This window comes from Nothoprocta perdicaria, unplaced genomic scaffold (genome assembly GCF_003342845.1).
Source record: "Nothoprocta perdicaria isolate Ctin4 unplaced genomic scaffold, notPer1 scaffold_1, whole genome shotgun sequence".
NCBI classification, from domain to species: Eukaryota; Metazoa; Chordata; class Aves; order Tinamiformes; family Tinamidae; genus Nothoprocta; species Nothoprocta perdicaria.
In genome coordinates, this window is record NW_020454093.1 from 14,081,387 (window position 1) to 14,100,439 (window position 19,053).

The window sequence follows — 19,053 nt, forward strand, 5'->3', positions numbered from 1 at the left end:
ACTTAAAAATATCATCCTATAGCTAAATGTAAAGAAGTTTTGTCTTCATAGTACTACCATGCATTGTATACATATTTTGTAACATCCAAAAGAAATTAGTCCTTCATCTCCTAAGGTAACTCAACCTTTTCACCTAAGTAATCCATCAGAGAGGTGGGAGGTATTTTTCTGTTGTTGAGGAAGAAGAAATATCTTGTTTTCTACATATAAAGAGATGTAATCTTTTACAAGGAGTATGAGTATAGTTACTTATCACAACTGTTCCAAAACATAGAAGAAAGTCCTAATTAGGACGTTTATGTTCCAGTTAACCACGTTGAGGTTATACTTCCTGATCTGAGTACTATATCCTAAAGTTTTTTTTAAAAAACAGCCATGAAATTTCTGACTTCATAAAACCATGACACACATTCTTATGATTTTCAGGGAGATAATGTAAATTAGGATAATTCTTTTCTTAACCTTTCCTGCTATATTAAAATAAAGCTGAAATCTTAATACTGACTTTTCTTTGTCAGTGTTGAAATTTCCTCACGAAGTATTTAAATAGAGTAATTTCCTGGGAAACCAGTTATGCCTTTTTATATAAAAATGCCATCCTTAAATTTTTCTGGTGTTAGCTATGTTTCACACCAAGGCGGTGGTTTATATTTCTACTGCTTTGTTACTGTAGGTCTCTACAACTGATGCCCTGAATTTTGCCTACGATATTTAACTTTTTTCTAATATTTGCACAGGAATATGTTGTGTTGAGCCATATGTTTTGTAATCCACATGTACACATTTCCATGCTGAGATCTGCAGATGTGACCAAAGATTTGGAAACAGACACAAAACTGCAGATCCAAGGTTTGGGCTCTTCCTTCTTAGTTTACAGAAATGCTTCTAGGCATGCTGCATTTTGCCTGTAGAGAGTTTCAAGTTTTATAGAGTTAGCTGTGGTATTCTCAGTTTATTACAGTTAGTTTCATGGGTTCAATTTGCGTAGGTTCTACTATGTAAATGTGGAAGGATGTGAAAATCTGAGATGAGGAAAGGGGAGGGTGGGTTAATGGTGCAGATCAACCCATGTGAACCTTCTCCAAGGGACTGGGTTAAAGCTCGCAGTAAAGCGGTGATCACCTTGGTTGGATTTTTAGGTTTAAGAGGAATTAAACATGTTTCTCCAAGGTGTGAAGACGACACCATTTCTTCCCCACGGCCGCTCTCCTCCGTCCCGGGCACGAGCGCGTCGCCAGAGCAGCGGGCGGGCTGCGCGGCGGGCCCGCCCCGCGCCTGCGCACTGCGCGCCTCGTCTCTGTCGCCCCGCCCGCGGCCGTTGGCCGTTAGCTCGGCGGCCGTTGACGGCGGCTCGGTGAGTGCGGCCGGGCCCGGGGCAGGCGGGCGGAGCTGCGGGGTCGGGGCGCCCGGGTGATGTGGCGGCTTCTCGGCTTTGCTGTCGCCGGCATGAGGGCAGCGAGGAGGGCGCACGCGGCCTCTCTTTGTCCGCGCCCCGCAGAATGGGGCTCGGTGCGGGGGCTGCCCGTGGCCCCTTCGCCCCCATGCAGCGTCTCGCCCCGCTTCGCCTCCAGGCTGTGGGCTTGTAAAGATGCGAGAAACGCGTAGGTGCAGCCTGGCAGCTTCGAGCAGAGCTCCCGGCTGCGGGTTGTCACCGGGGGATTGTCCCGGGACGGGAGGGGGTCCTGAAGGTGAAGCTTTCTCAGCTCTTTCCTGCTCCCCTAGGCTGATCTTTCATTACACGAATGCTGCCAGCTGCTCGATCTCAGCAGACCTTAGTCATCGTCTTCTTTACTTGCCATGTATCCTCATGTTTTTCCTTCATGACCCCCCTTTATGCTTTTTGTTCCAAAGGCTTGATGAAATTATTGCCCTTTGGGTACCTGTGGCTTGCTGATTCGTAGTCCAAGCTCAAATATATGAAGTCTGGAAAGACACTGGTGATTTCAGCATGTTCAACATGTATTAAGAAGCTGCTTTTAGTAAGTTACACACCAGGAAAGCAGCTCAGGGATCCTATGGAAGCTGAACCAGCAGGAGGGCTGCCTCTATGTGTAGTAGCTCCCTTAAATCTCCTTACTTCCAGGGAGTGTTGGCACAGTGTGCAGCATGTGCCAGCGCCATGTGAGTTCATCCTCACTTTCAGTAGGATGAAATGCCTTTCGGTTTTGTATGGCCCATCTTGTGGTTGCACCAACATATGTGTGACCAACATAGCCACAAACCTAAGTGAAAAATGTACTTTTGTTTGTTAACTATGGCTAAAAAGACAGCACAAAACTCACGTGCTTCATGTTTTTGTTTTCTAGGAGTTCTGGTTCAAGAACCTCAGCTGGGAGACTAAAATCATCCTACTGTTCAGCTTTGTAATGAGCCCCTTTTGAATGCTGAAGCAGTGAACTGTAACATTCTACTTGGAGGGAGAGAGAAAGCCCAAGTTGCCCTTGCTGAAAGGGTATGAGTCATGGTTTTGTAATGCTGATGACTCTATTACTATATATATAAAATACTAAGATGAAAATGAAATTCTGCTCACAAAATAGTGTGTACTTTTTATGCGTGAAACATGAGTTCAGTATACAATCTGAAGAAATTCCCTGATTGAAGCATATCCAGAATGGATTTGTTTGTTTCAAAGTACAAATTATAATGTTACATGTATACAGTRTATAAAGCTACATTGAATAGCTTGATATTCTGTACTCTGGCTCATTATATAKAGAGTGTAACTGAATAGAACTACAGGTCATCTTTGGATATAAGTGAATGCTTTGTTTTCARGATTTTAAAAATATTTGCTATTTTTTTCCATAATATTTTTGCCTACTTTATGACATGYTGTGTCTTCTTTTCTTTTTCTCTTTCATCTTTTCTTGTGGGAAAATAAAAAAGGTTGCTACATGATTTTCAGAATTAGGTTAGTTATTTATTCAGATACACTGCAAAAGTCTTCAGTGWGCTATAAGATCGTCGATTTTAAGTGAGTTTGGTGTGTTGGTATGGCAGTTCTGGTATACATGAATTACTTTACATATTCCAGAAATCTAGGAATGTTACTTGATATTTAAATATTTAAGTGATATTTAAAAGCTTAATTAACCATATTTTGTCAATATTAAGTTAACCATATTGATGGAATAGTTTTAGTTAGATGGAAACTGCTGTTTGTGAGCTAATAAAAATTATTAAAGTCTTAAAATGTTAATAAGAGCAGGTACCCCCCAATATACTGCAGCCTTTAAAAGTGCCACAGCCAGTTCTTGCATGCAGAGGAAGGAAGCAGCTGGGGGTTAGAGACAGGTGCAAGAGATTTGCACCTTTGTCTACAGTAACTTTCTCTTCTGTTGCAGGGATAAGCATTGTAACCTACATGGCTGAACTCAAATATTCTGTGTATTTTTACATTCTATGTAAATCTTAATAGCTATCTAAATTTAGTTTGTAAATATAGATAATTTAGCAGAAAYTTAGCAGAAAACTGCTGTAATTAAGAGTGTTCATCCTCATTTCTACCCTCCTCTAAAATAACATTTTTTTTCTGCCAATTCTTTATAGGTATGTTGAACACCTACCATTTATTTTTCTTTATCATGGTTACTACGGGATTTAATGATAATGGAGATTAAGCTAGACGTTCTCATCTCTACGTGTATCAAACAAAGAAAACCATGGCCTCGCATCTCCTGGGTTGGACAGGTGAGATGAGGGATATTTTCTGAAAAAAATCCTCAAAAAAAAAAAAGCGCTACAGAACTTGCTTAGCATTTGTTTCTATGGAGGGACAGTAGGAAAGCGTCAGGAGGTGGTTGCACTAGTTTAAGTATGTATTTTGAAACTGTGAAGAAAATTATTAAAAAAAATGACCCAGACTTTGTTGCATCCATTGAAAGTGTACATTCTTAGGCACTTTTGATGAAATTCTAGAATTTTTCCTTTCTCTTTTAATGTATGATTTGAGCTTAAATAGGCAACCGTTAAAGGCCCAGTCCTTTGAATCCAAGTAYTACCTTTTGTTGGTGGCAATAATTTTACTGAATTCAGTAGTACGGAAGGAGATAACTGGWGTCTTAGTAGCTGCCTGCTACTTCAGCTGAGGTATTTCAAAGAACTTTTTACTAATGTTTTTAAGTGTGATCTACTAGTTCAATCTCTTGTGGACCAGATTCTGTATCGATGTGGGTTAATGTTAAATATGATATTATACTGTAACATGATATGGCAATTGCAGTAATAAATTTTGAGTTTTTTTTCATTTTCCCAATGTAATGTCTAACATTGTATCTATATATTATTTTGCAGACAAATACAGAAATATAGCAAATAGAATTTTAAAAATGAGCTATATTTTTTCTTTATACAGGAAAAAGAGGCTATCTTTCTTCTAGATGATAAACATATAAATGAAATTAACCTGACATCAGGCAGGACAAAGAAGAAAATTCCTCGGCTGCAGTCATTGCTAAAAAATGTAGTCGTCTTAACAACATCAACAAATGGTTAAGTATTAATATCTCATAATAATGTAATATTATAAAATCACAATAAAATAAAATAAAATCACAATATTTTATTTTTAATGCTACTGATTTAGAAAGATGAAATAATCAAAAAGATTTGCCAGTTCAGCCTCAGCTGTGAAACTGTAGCTAAAATGAAGGGAAGAGATTTAAAATACATCATAATAATGCAGTTCTAATCATCTCTCCAACAATGATTTCAGGTGCTTGGTTGGCAGGAATACTTACAACAGGAGAACTATTTCTTTGGAATAAAGATCAAGACTTCTTGAAAATTGTGCCAGCAATTGAAGAGTCTAGGAAGGCTGTTACAGCAGCACAAGGTATTTTTTGTTTGTTTGTTTTTGKTTTTTTTTTCACTTTATCCCTTTAAAAATTGGATAAAGACAAAATAYTTTTCCTCTTGTTATTAACAGTTATTACAGAAGTAAATCTATATTGTATAATTTGTATGATTACATGCTAGCTAAGCTTTGGCAAATGACCKTTTTGTTATTTAAATGATATGTTTTTGACTTCTCAAAGCTCCTTTAAAAGATAATTTGATTTTTAATACATTAAGTATTTATTTTGTAATACAGCTTAGAGCAAATCTGCACTTGATTTAAAGCATATATATTTCATTTTTAAGTTTATTCTCTTGACTRTTTTTCAATCGCAAATGCTGTTGGAAAGAATAATATGAAGGCATGAACTTCACATAAAATACTGTCTTGTATTAGATAATCTGACTAACGTGGTGTTGCAAAGTCAAGTAGCAGAAGGTAATGAATGAGTAGAGCACTTATGCATTTATTCATAATTATAATAAAAGACTTCAAATTTTCAAGAAGGACCATCTCAGGAAAGACCTAAGTAAAATTCATAAAGTGCATAGAAATGGAAATACACCACTGCAGAAGTTGTGCTACTAGTGATAAAGTCTGGAAAGGCAGGATCTTTAATATGGACATCTGGATTTGTTTTGACCGAGAAGAAGAAAATTTCCTTTCTTTGTAAAATATAAATCCCACAGAAAACAAGAAATTATTCTGACACATTGTTAATTTTTCCAGAATGTTTGATGCGATTGCACTTGTATATATCTGGAGATGGCAGAAAAGTGCTATTCACTACTCCCACAGCATGCGTCTTTCTCTGGGAGAGCACAGAGCAGGCAAATACACACTGTTCTAAGAATTCTTCGGTGACTGGGCGCTGGACACAAATTTTGCCTGATGAGTCCATCATGTTGCCTTCTACTGATGAAAAAGAAACTGGAGTGCATGCTGCTTTCATACAAAATGAGGTAAAAAAAAAAAAAAAAAGCAATATGTCTCAGCTCTTGAGTAAGTTGGAGCCTCAGAAGCTGCAGTGAGTTTTAAGAGTTTTGTTTCTGCTAAGATGTGTAGGCAGTTGTTCACTTCTTATTAGGTTTAATGACAGTGTAAGAACAGCCATACTGGAAAAGACCTAAGCTCCCCTAACCCAGTATCTTCTCACCTCTTACATTTATGAATAACAATGTTATGTTATTTTACCTGAATTGTAATAGCTATTGAGCTAAATACTTAAGGCATTAAACAGCAAACTGTAATCAGGATTTTGTTTGTGTGTTTTTCTCCAGATACTGGGTGATTGCTGTTTATGTAGTTTTGTCTTCTACTCTGGAGATTGCTTGGTACTCACATTTTTGGCTCTCCGATGGCATGAAAATAGCTTCAGATGTGTTAGGTGAGTTCAAAGCTATTTGAAAGTGTATTAGTTTATGAGAGTATAGAATAAAGTTCTTCAGAGTGAGGTTTCAAAGCTGCATATTAACTCATGGGATTTGCATTAATATACGGTTAGCTAACAGTTACAAAAACCTATCTATATTTGCATACGTACCTTTATAGTTTGTATCATAGTATATCAATATATCAGTATATCAATTCTGAAATATTTAAATGTGTTGTGAATGAAAAAGCATTTATATGTGTTTCATGATGTAAACCCTTTTTTACCAATACACTTAAACTGAATGCATTTCTCATACGATATAGGTGAGTATCTATATGTACCTGGGCTGGCACACGGTTGCGTTTGTTACTCTCTGAAGGTTTTCTCAATAGTGCTAATATATTCTCCTTTTCTTGTTTTTGTCAAATTACTAGTGCGTATTGTACAGCTTTGAATGCCCGTGTATCACTTTTTTTTTTCTTTATTATGAATGCTTATCTGTTGTATTTGTTTTCTGTCCCCTTTATCATCTCATATGCCTAGACTACATAGATGTATTTTTTTAAAGTGGAATGGAACCATTTACTGATAGAGTGATACTGGTGCAACTGCTTAATGCAGTTGAAACCTGCTTCTGCATACATGTATAGTCTATTTCTCTTCCTAGGTGAAAAACCCCTTTGTATGCAAGTTTAACAGCATGCCTCTGTGGCTATAACTTGAATAAACCCTACATCTTAAAGTATACAATTAATGGGWTTTTTTTTAGAATTAACTTCCTCCTTGCCTTGCTAAAAGGTACCACTCTTCACTGAGTTTGTTAGTAGCATAGAAGTAGCTTACCATCAATACAAAAAAATAAGAGAGCATGATATTCCTAGTCCCAGTGTAGAGTGCATGAGACTCATGTTTTCTCCTCATSTACCATAGTATTTGCAGCCTTACATTGTAACGTTTCTCAACCACGTCTTTCTCTTTTTTGCCTGTTATCACTCAGTTTCATTAGTTACAAGTATGTATCATATTTCTCCAGCTTCATCTTTATTTTGTATCTGTTGACATTCTTTCAATTGCAGTCTTACTGTCGTATTTTCTGTCATGTTTTTTGAATCTTTTTAGATTCTTTGTTAAGAGCAGTTTGCAGTTTGTTTCCATTGATAATTTTATATACTGTCTGATGAGGCTACCCTTGGCTGGAATATGAGCATCTTAGGTCAGCAGAGTATTGGGATGTTTTATATTCACAGCCTGAATTTCTGTCTCATAAAAGACATTCCTGTCCCTTAGATACTACCTTGTAAACTCCTGTAAACCCCAAATATCTTTCATCAGAATGTTGTTGAAGACAATATGTATTTTTTGTTTGTTGGTATGCTTTTTGGTTTTTTACATGTGGCTCTGTTTTGGCTGGATTTTTTTTTTTTTCTGGTGAATGAACCATTCCCTTCAGTATTACTGAATAACCTCTTATTTTTGTTGTTCTTTTTTTTGTGTTTTAGTGCTTTGCCATATCAGGTTCACTGGGTACAACGGACCTGTTCTCTTGCTAATCTGGTTCCTCAGTGTGTGTCTGTAAAGTCTAGAGGAGCTTTGTTAGCTGCATTTGCAAGAGATGGACTTTTACTTGCAGTAGCTGTTAATCAAAATGATCCAAAGGTATGAACAACATACAGTTTATCACTTAACCTAATAGTGCTATTACAAGTCCAATAAAAGTGATCTACTGAATTATTTTAGATGTGCTTTTTAGTAAAGCAATGGATTATATTCATACCAAGAATTTCTGCCCAATTTGTAATTCTTGGAATGCAGTTTTCAGTTAAGAACTCCATACCAGCAAGTCGTTCGTCTATATTCTTCAGGAAGTACAATCAAAAAAGAAAATACATGCAGGTATTGTATCTGCAAAGGTCTTGGATGATTCCCCTCAGCTGGGGAAGGGATTATGTTCCCAACTTGTAAAGGTATTCCTCATAACAATTCAAGGAGACGAAATCTCAGCCTGTCTTTGTAAGATTTATTGGTACTGATATCTGGAAATATTGGCCAGCCTATATTTCCAGGAAGAGATGATGCAATACTTTGTAGACCTATGTATGTAATGTAGCCCTAGTGTTTATTCACCAAGAAGACCGGATAAGAGTGATCTTACGATATTTCTCAGATGTTAGGAAAGCAGGGGGGGGAAAAAAAAAAAAAAAAAAAAAAAAAAAAAGACCTCAGAATGAGAGGCAATGCATATAATAAGATTTAACTATTTTTCAAGCTTAGAAATGTGTGTGTTAACTAATGTCCTAAATAGTAATGCTGAGTTGTATTTTTGCTTTCATGTAATGTTGCCAGTACATCAAATAGAATAAATTGTTAATAGAAAGCTTTAAAGTAATCAGTAATTTTATCTTTTGATATAAACTTTTCCATTGTGCTTTTTCTTCTTAGGCAACTCAGATTTTGTTTTTAAACACACTGAATTTTCTAACSGTTTCGGGTAGCCTTAAAGGTTGCAGTAGCAAGAACAGCATGGTTCCATCCAAGTTTGTCAGGTCAGTAACTAGTACTGTTTACTAGTACTGTAACTGCTCCTGTTGCTCTGTTCCATCCCTTCCTCACTCCCTCTCCCCCTTCCTTCCCACCTAGCAGAAATTATCCTTAATTTGGTTAGAATGGTTTGACTGAGAGACTCAATTATTTTCCTTGCTCTRTTTAGGTCTTATTGGGTTGGTGACATGAGTTGGACTCCTGATAGCCTGTTCTTRGCTTGCATGTTAAAACGTGGATCGTTGATTTTATTGACTTGTATGGGTGAATTGCTGACACTGATTACTTCCGGCTGCTCTGTAGAATTTGGACCAGCAGAGTTTATTCCATTTCATCCCCTAATAACATACAGGTAAAAGATTTTGAAAATGTTTATGTGTCTTTGTCATACGATCGTATCTTGCTTTCTATTTATTTACRATTTTAAATATAAACTCATCTTTCAAATTCAGTCTTTTGCTTTCCTTATGTCTGTCTTCTCAATATCTGTTTCTCATTCATAGTTCTCTTCTATTTCTTATAATGGGTTTGTCCAGATGAAAAATTGGCATTGTGGCGATGTAAGTATACATTATTTAAGTGACTTTCGGGGCTGTTAAATATTTGAKTGTTTATGAAATTGATGATAATTTAAATATAGTTTTTTTTTTTTAGTGTAGGAAAGATCAACTTTTTAGAAATGCCAAAAATATAGATTAATATTAATCCATTGAGTTTTCCTTATTGACTGTTTTATTTTACTTACAGGACTTTATATCACATTTCTATATCAAATATTTTAAGTAAGATATTTGAATGGACACAAAATACATATTTGTTGAAATATATTTTGGTTATTCCAGGTGCAAATTTTGAAAATGTAGTGTTGAGGTTGCAAACAGTTGGAGGAATAAGTGAAGGAGATCTGATAACACTGAAATCCTAGAAGAAAAAAAAAAGTAAAATTTAAACATTCATATGTTGTTCTTGAAAGTTCTACTAGAACTTCCTGACTAAAGCCAGATTCTGTATAAATGTATTACTCCATGAAAYATTCAAAATTTTCTTGTTTTTTTATATACAGTACTTCTAAAATRTTTAGATTCATCATATCTTAGAAATACCTTAAATAAACATAAAACATTGAAAAAATCAGATAGAGAAATGTATTAGAATAACTTAATGTTTGTTTAATATATGCAGCTTCCAGAGATCTCAGACAATCCACTAGCTTTTGGACCATCAGGAAACAGAAAAAAAAAATTAGTTATTGAACGCACATCATTTTAAAATTTGCACAAGATTTTCTGGAACTTCAATCTTTCCATTGTAATCTTTCCATTGTAAGAAATGCTTTGGACTTTTGTATTTTGATATAAAGTACTTCTGTGAAATGAGTGAGTTGATTCTGAAATATCAAGATTCTGATTTTTGCCATCTTTTATTTCATACATGACTTGTAGTTACTTAGGATTTCATCAGTGAAGTGTTTCTCATATGTTGTCATGCCAGTAGTCCTACTCAGAATACATAAATTTAAGGAAGTGTGTAAAGTTTTGCAGAGTGTCCATGTTGGATTTGTGCAAAAGTTTTCTGCAGCTGCAACTCTTTGAATTAAAAACAAACTTAAGTATGTTCATAAATAATATTTCCTAGCAAAATATTAAATCATATTATTATTTGGCATTAAACTTCTGTATCCTAATTTTATCATTTAGCTTTTTGTAAGTGGTATATAATGTTCATAAGCTTCTTACTCTATTCCGTTTATGATTTCTGTATATGATCTGTTGCTCTCAGTTTTTGATGTATCTTTATTTTACTTGCTAGACAGCAGCATTCTTTATGTCAAGACTCTAGTCAGTCTCTTGGTTCCTCAGCTTCTGAAAGTGACCTCTTCAGACAGAGATTCTCTGTTGCTTCCCACTCGAGATTACCCTACCTCATTGTTTCGGATGGATACATGATAACAGTGCTAAGATTTCCGAACAAACTTTCACCATCAGGATTTGTAAGATCCCTTCTGCTTGATTCAACCCAACGGCTTGAAAATATCCGACAGAATTTTGTAAACTGCAAGGTAAAATTGTGTATTTTGTTTGTGGGCTTTAAGTAAAAACCTTGATAAGTATAAAAATGCTGAAATTTCCTTCATTGTGAGATTTGTTTGCATTCCTTTATACTTTTGTGTAACATTGATTTGGAAAACACTGAATACAAAGTTTTCTTTGAAATTGTTCTTTTGTTACATCCAGCAAAACATAATAAAGGGGACCATCTCAATTATCATTATAAAGTCTCTTCAGATAACTTTAAAAGAAATAGAATGGATTTATGCATGTATAGAGTTGGATCAGAGCACTGAGAAATATGCTCTGGGAATGCTRTTGACGGCATTCATGAATGCGTTAGAACAGTGGACAAGGATTTGAGGACTTTAGAGCTGTATTGTTATTCAGAACACAAGGAAATTCTATATATTTGCAAGCTTGTGGGATTTTTTTGAGGTATAAGAAAGCATAATCTTTCAGAATGAGGTGAAATAAAGTCTTCTGGTATAGTAAAAATACTGCATTCTACAAACATGGTCAAATGATGGTTTCTGTACAATGCATACCTCGTTCTCTCWTTATGTATGGGTTTTTTTATAGCAGAGACCAGCTTCTTTGTTTTGTTTAGGAAGGCTCTGATTTATTATTAGAGGTGATTGACATATTTTGCTTTATTTGTGCTTTTTTTTAGTCTAAAGGGAAACAGACATTTTTACGATCGTTGTTATCTTTAAAAGCTAGYCTTTTGAAACACACTCAGAATCAAAGCTGCATCTTTCCCACCATTCCCAAATTCCTGGAAAAGGACACAACAGAAATGAGTGAGAAAAACATGGATATACAGGTATTTAATTTTCTACTCTTATAATTATGCAAATAATTTAAATTTAAGAATATCTTAAAATTAAGATATAAAGATGAGATTGAGATGAGTAAAATTAAGATTTAAAAATGAAGTACTTCAGGTGCATTTGCTCTTATTAAGGATGTTTAAAGTAATTTCCTATTTAGCTAAGCTCTCACCTTTTCCTAAGTATGAGAGGGTTGCTTTTTCTCAAATGATATTTTAGTTTTCAAGCGTCTTGCATTTTTCTGAATAGAAAATATCTGTTAGAATCTAACATCTATTAAAAAGGAATTAACTTTTTTTTAGAAATATAAGTGTACATTTACATCAACTTCAGTGAATTTTAACTTCACCATATAATAAAATATGCTAAATATGTAAGAGTTATGAAGTATATTGAGTTTCATATTATTAGTAAATAGTAAACTAGTAAATAAGATACTCAGTTTTAGACTTGAATCAATTCTAAAATCTGAATATGATTTTAGGCAGAATAGCTCTATGATCAAATTCATCACAGGGCCTTTCCCAATTCCATTTCAAGTTTTGTGTTTTAATTTGTTTCTTTGGAGTTTCTCATTCTAGGACATATATCTGAGTTTTGCTAAATGGTTTTAATACCTTACAGGTATCTGRAGAAAACACTTCCTCATATTTGAAGCTTCTCTTAGTAGTAAAGGGCAGTATTTCAGTTTTTGTTTTAGAAACTGTTGCTGTGCATACAATGATACAATGATACAATGTTTTGGAGTTTTCTTCGCTGCATAACTACTGCAAATAACCATATCTAGGTTTTCGTTCTATATGAAACTGCTGAGAAATTAAATTTACTGTTGTTTTGTGAATAGCAAGAAATGAATTAAGAGTAARGATTGGTACATGAGACTGACTGAAATGTAATTCCTTACTCTCTGTTTTTAGAAAATGTGATTGAATTAAATTTTCTTTTTTTCCCCTGTCTGATTTAGGATTATAAAGAAGAATCAGATGATGAAAAACAGTTCAAAAACAGCTTGTCCAGCTTCTCTAGCCAAAGAATCAGTTCATTTGTTGGTAAAGCTGATGAAGGCCGTTTGGAATTCGCATCAATGTTTGATACTATTCATGCAAAAGATGTTACTGARGAAAAAGATAATTTATCAGTGGCACTGAATTCTATTGAGAAAAATCTCCTTACTGCATGGCAGATAGGAGTTTCAAAAAATATGGAAGAGAAAGATACTTTGCTGAAATATATAGTGAACTGCTTTATCCATTTCTTCAACATTCTGCAGTTYGTGAAAGGCTCTTCACTACACCAGGATGCATTTTTAAACAAATCTTTGAAGAATACTCGCTGGACGCATTATGTGTTAAAATATTTTCAGCAGTGTTTAACTCTCCTATATGGACATTCAAGAGCCAGTCTAACTGTGCATGTGACAAAGCTGACGTTACAAACTATAAAACTGATCCTTAGTCAGCAGCAAGATCAGATGTTCTCAGAAAACCTTTTGGCATGCTTCTGTCTTCTAAGGATGGTTTCTCACACTCTAAGTAGCATGTGTATATCACAGAAGGAGATTTTTTTTGCATCCTCTGTTGTTAATAGTCTAGTAGAGCTTGACTCCCTTGTGGTGCCTGTTTTCCTAGCGCTTGATGAGAGTGCTACTCAGCAAATCAGCTCACTAAAATCTCTGCTCAGAGAGCCTCCTCAAGTAGTAAATCATGATGGCAAGACAGAAAAAAGGTACACTTGATCTCCATATCAAAAAAAATATTTCAACTACAATTATATTACAGAGTAGCTATAACTCCTTTCTTTTTTTTCTTGTGTCATACTCTGTGGAAAAATCTGACAGGCTGTTAAATATATARATTAGATCCCAGACCTATAGTTGGATGTAATTCAGTTATGGGGAATTAACAAGTTGCTGCCAGTGAGCTGAGAGACAATTGATGGGATAAGAAGTCGCACCAGGTAGCCTGGTAGTCCAGCGTCAGTCCAGGTAGTGAAGTTTCACAAGCTTATGGCAGAACTGAGTAGATCTATTTAATGCTACTGTACTAGGTTGCAAGGACTTGACAGCTCGAGATTTGTGTTCTCTGATAAAGTTTTTCTCTGGCTTTGGGTTTTTTTTTTTTTGGTTATGCTATTGGTATATTGGTGTTTAATGTATAAAGACTATGTTGTCTGTTTTGAAGGTTTACTGAGGTAAACCTTCACTATTTCCCTTCACTATTCTTTAGAGAGCTACCATTTCATTTGAAGCCAGCATTTGGGTGCTTGAATTTGATTGATTCTTCTGCGTTTACGTGGACATAACACTGTTTGGTGATAAATGCAAAGATTAGGACACAAGTGATTCCCCCCCCCTTCCCTTTATTAAAGTATATAGAATTGGTTTTAACATAAAACATAATTTTTATGTTAAATTTTTATGTTAAATTTTTAACATAAAACATTTTTTTCCTTTTTTTTTCGTAATATTACATTTCTTGAACTACAGGTTGACTGTGCTATGGCAGTTATTATATGAGAAAGTTGTTTGGTATCAAACACAGCTGAACAGAAAAGCACATAAGAATGCAGATGAAGAATCTCTTGTATCATCACTTTTAAGTCATATACAAGCAACCCTCCAGTCTTCAGGAATGACTTTAGAACGCCATTTAAAGCTTAATTCTGTAACTGGTTAGTACTTTGGAAAGAGCTATAATACTTAAACATTTGCACTGAATACTAGGTTGCATTTAAGTTGAACCTAAATGAATTTATCTACTTAAATAAATAGTTAACATTAGGACCGTTCTAACAATTCCTACCAAAAGCTTTTCTTGAATGTTTTGTGTTGCAGTGTATTTCTTTAGGATCCTTCAGAGCTTTTGAGCTCTACTCAATTAGCTCTATTAAAAATAATAACAATGTAATAAAAAGATTACATTGACTTCAATTTGATATGCATCCCACTCAAGATTTAAAACTTTTAGAGAATCTGAAAGCAAGATCTGAATCCTTATTTGGATTCTTGTCCTGTTTTATTTCCACTGAGGTAGACGGAAGTATGACACAGTATATCTCTAAGAAGATTTCTAAATAGATGTCCGCTTTTACTGGGTGTGATTGCTGTGGGCACAAACATGTCGTGTGTGCACAAATGTAGTCAACGTCAGTGTCTAATATAGCATGACCTGATCTTATAGACTTAATGTTGCATGTTTATTCTGCCAGCAGAAGGTGGTTACAGCTTCATTTCCTGTACATTARTCTCTTTTGTTTACTCTATCTTCCTTTACTCCTCCACTCCTATAAGGCCAATTTCTCATTTATGTCTYCCACAACACTCTTTTCTATATCACTAGCTTCCCATTCTGGAATGATACTTCTAGCTTCTCGTGTATCACTCCATGCAATACATTAGCTCCTTCAGATGTCTCTTTGATCCCATTCATATATGCATCTTTCTACCACTTTTTTTATGTTCTTTGTTTCTCTTCTTAAATTGCCAGATAGATTACATGCATATTATAGAGAAACATATGTGCTGCTGAGCCTGCCTATGTGTCTGGCTATAAGCTAATAAGCAGAACAGTGAGTGGCAGATCTGCCTTGGCCTTTCCTTCTGTGGTGGTACTAAYTTTTTACCTTTCTGCGCTGCCCAGAGTGCTTACTTTTGAATTTTTTTTTTTCTTTTATGGTATGTCTGGTTTTGTGTTTAATGTTGTTATTCCTTTCCTTTTCTATTGTTTTGTCTTTTTTGTCTTTTTTTTTTCTTTTTAATGTATGAGGGGAAAAAAACCCCACATTTTCCTCACACTGGAAACTATCATTATTCATTTATCTATTTGCCCTAACTTTAAGAAATGGAAATATATATGTGATAATCTACCTTTCTGTCAAAATAGTTTGAAAATGACCTAAGGCTAAAATAGGAGTGAGAGTAAATGTAGAGAGATGGAATTTAGAGAGATGAAATGTATAACAGTCTATAGACCATAGATATAAAATAAATTATTGTGGGTTTTGATTAACAAACTATCTAACTAATAGATACTAATTCTTATGTACATATGTGTGTGTCCATGTGTAAAACTATGTGGAACTTTTAACTTGCTGAATGTATGCTTTTAAAGGTGAAGAGAAGTTCCTTTTAGGCTTATACGGAGAATCTGTGGATGAATGGAAAAAATCTCTTTGTGAAATTAAAGCAAAAGGTAAGGAATAATATATATATATATATATATATATACACACACATATTTTAGATATCTTTGTAATCACTTTACATAGTTAATTATGATTTTTTAGTTGCTCTTCAGAAAGGAAGAGATAAAGGATATGTTTTTGAAATTCAGCTGACATTAATAGATACAAGTCAAAACTCAACTTGATTGCTCTCTAAGAAAATTCCATGCATTTCTATTTTAGTAAGGATCTTTTAATGACTATAATATACTTGGTCCAAATTCAAATTTTCTAGTAGATTTCTGAATAAGAAAATAACAGTGAAAGACAGGTGAACAGAAATCAATTTTTATGATAGTGAAACCAGAAGACTTAGAGTTTTTGGGGAGGAACAAGACTACAAAAACTACAAAGAATTTGTGACCAGAGTTTATGCAGGATTTGTTTGGAAACATGCACCTGAGTTCTAGTCTCTGTGCTACCAGTAGTTTCTTGGAGCATATGTTTGTGTAGATGTGTATTTTGGAGAGGGAGGAAGTTTTATGTTTGGACCTGCATGTTTCTGTGTTTACTATTTCCTTTCTTTTTTTTACCTTTTTTTTTTGTTTGTTTAATATAGGAGGACGAAGAGCATGTTTTCTTCAAAGCAGATACTATCTTGCTATATTATTTTGCCACTTGTATCACTATAACTTGTGTGAGGCTCAAGGACTCTGTGATCATCTGGTAGGAGAGATTCTAAGACGATCGCGACTCTCAGTAAAGCACATGGCTACTTTTTCTGGTATGTTACATAGCATGAAAGTAGAGGTATAGTAATGTATTAATATGGTTTTGATGACCTAGAGTCTGACTTTATTGGCATCATTACACACTTGCACTTAATTTCTGTTTATACTGGACAAGTATGTGGTCTATTTTCAGTAACATTAGAAATCTTTTTCTGATCCAGATGTTCTTTCGCTTGCAGTTATTGAATTGGTTGTTCAGACTTTTTTTTTTAATTGTGTAATTTGCAACAAATGAATTGTGACTTGGATCTTATTTGAATTTGGAGATTAGAGGTCCCATCTGCATTCATTAGAAACCTAATATGAAAGTCTTTAATACTATATGTAATTAATGAAAAAGATAAAGTGACATAAGTCCTGGAAGATTGTCAAGAAGTTAGGTAGTTTTTAATTTATTTTTTAGATAACAAGTATTCTCAGCATGAACTGTGGAGGATAACAGATGTTCATACTGAAGCAGCTATGGCTGTGATTCAGTCTATGGCACGATTCATGGCTGCTTATTTCACGAATCAGTTGCTTTATATTCTTCCCCCGCACAATGTTGACATCCTGCATCCGCTTCACATCAAACCAGGTATTTTCTTCCARAAAACTTAGTGTGCTGTGCTTATCTCTTGTATTTTATCTATATATAAGTGATATAATTTATTTTATCTGTATAATATAGATATCTGTATAATATATCTTATAATAATTTATCTGTATAATATAGATATAATTTATCTGTATATAAGTGCTAAATATAATTCTTTAGCTTTGTGGCTTATGGTTTTTGACATTATTATTGTAAAGATGAAATAACTTGGTTTTATCCAACTATTTTTGTTTAGGAGTCTCTGTATGATGAGTATGATGATGTGAGATGAGTATTTTTCATCTTCTGATTATTCAAAATATTTTGCTATTTAAATATTTTATTATTTTAATATATTTGATATATTAATTTAATTATATTTTGCTACTTAAAGCTAATATTTTAAAGTGTCTGAATTATGTAATACATACGTTAACATGATTTCTTTTATGTCTGCTTTATTGTGCTTTGCRATTTGTAATTTAAATTTGACATTCAAGGAAAAGAATGCTTTTTGTTCACACAAATTATACAGCAATATGATTTTACAGTTCTTGCAGTATTCTTTTGCTTAGATGCATGGCTCTTATTCTGACTTCGATCCTTCCCAAATGGAAAGAAAAGTAGTGCTTTAAAACTATCCAGACTAGAGTGTTTTCTGGAATGACCCAAAGCAAAAATCCAGAAAAAAATCTTTTTTGTTAGTTTGTTTGCTTATTCAGTAAGAATACTAACAATCAGATTCTAGGGCACTAAAGTGTTTCAGACACTATAGTATCAAAACAAGCTATTTGTTGTTGAACTCAAGTTGTTCTTAGGAGTTTAAGCCCTATCATTAGTAATTTTCTGGGTGTAGGCATTTATCACAATGAATAATTTGTCTATTTTCTGCAAGAGATTCTGTCTAAAGGTTTCCCTTCATAGGAAAATTTTAGCTTCAAATTTAAGAATTTGAAATGATTTAATGCCCATTGGCATTAAAAACATGTTATATTCAAACTGTTTTAAGTACTTTAATAATAAGTTGGTTTTATAAAGTCATAAATTGCTCTAAAATGTTAACTTGAACGCTTAGATTTTCTCTTTCTCAGATGTACCATTTAGAGTATCACCAGCACATTAAGCATATTCGAGTATTCTCTCAGCTTGATTAAATACTTAAAGAATAGTAAATATATCTTGCATACGGTCACATACACCACATGACTAAATAGAGAAGTAGTCTATTCTAAACTTAATGTTGTATCATAGCATGAGGTGCATCTACCTGCTGTCAATTAATCCTATAGCACGTATCTAAAAAGGCACAATTATACACTGAAATGAATGAGAAGGCAGCGTGAACAAAGCTTTGTAGTATAAACTCTGGATTACTTACATTGGTCTGTGTACTGTAAGATGAAAATTAAAGTGTAATTTTGTGCCTCAGATGTATTTCCTCGTGTTGTTCCTCTGCAACACACCTTGGTTACCAAAGCTGTGATAGACCAGAACCTTTCCTCCGTGTGGACGGCTGACTATGCTCTTGACTTGTTCTTGGTTGGTGGACTCGTTCCAGAGGCTGTGTGGCTAACACACAGGCTTGGGGACTGGAAAGTGTCTGCTTCAATTGGTGTGGCCTACAATCTGTATTGTAAGAATGCTGATCAGCCCTCAAGGTAAGTTGGGGCTTGAAATTAATATAACACATTTTGTTAAGCAACTTTTTTTTCTTTTTTTTCTTTTTTTTTTTTTTGGCATGAGCTTTATTTTAACAAGGCATATTCTTTGATTTAAAAACTTATATCTCTAAATTTTAAAATGTACCTAACATTATCTTTAGTTACTGGATTACTTAGATTGATCAGGTTAGAGATTTTTTTTTTAGAGTCTCTATGGTCTTTACTTTTT

At 34.3% G+C, this 19,053-nt stretch overlaps 1 protein-coding gene across 1 annotated transcript in view; it reads left to right on the forward strand.

Moving 5' to 3' along the window:
- The first annotated feature begins 3,592 nt into the window (after window positions 1-3,592).
- CPLANE1 (ciliogenesis and planar polarity effector 1) overlaps window positions 3,593-19,053 on the forward strand; it is a 44,350-nt gene continuing 28,889 nt past the window's right edge. The window contains exons 1-16 of the mRNA XM_026037931.1: window positions 3,593-3,693; window positions 4,358-4,493; window positions 4,718-4,837; window positions 5,570-5,802; window positions 6,121-6,227; window positions 7,715-7,871; window positions 8,655-8,758; window positions 8,923-9,105; window positions 10,563-10,812; window positions 11,475-11,627; window positions 12,599-13,359; window positions 14,120-14,304; window positions 15,744-15,824; window positions 16,415-16,579; window positions 16,990-17,163; window positions 18,593-18,821. Coding sequence (XP_025893716.1) covers window positions 3,607-3,693; window positions 4,358-4,493; window positions 4,718-4,837; window positions 5,570-5,802; window positions 6,121-6,227; window positions 7,715-7,871; window positions 8,655-8,758; window positions 8,923-9,105; window positions 10,563-10,812; window positions 11,475-11,627; window positions 12,599-13,359; window positions 14,120-14,304; window positions 15,744-15,824; window positions 16,415-16,579; window positions 16,990-17,163; window positions 18,593-18,821 — 3,125 coding nt within the window. The 5' untranslated portion in view covers window positions 3,593-3,606. The remainder of the gene's footprint in view (window positions 3,694-4,357; window positions 4,494-4,717; window positions 4,838-5,569; window positions 5,803-6,120; window positions 6,228-7,714; window positions 7,872-8,654; window positions 8,759-8,922; window positions 9,106-10,562; window positions 10,813-11,474; window positions 11,628-12,598; window positions 13,360-14,119; window positions 14,305-15,743; window positions 15,825-16,414; window positions 16,580-16,989; window positions 17,164-18,592; window positions 18,822-19,053) is intronic.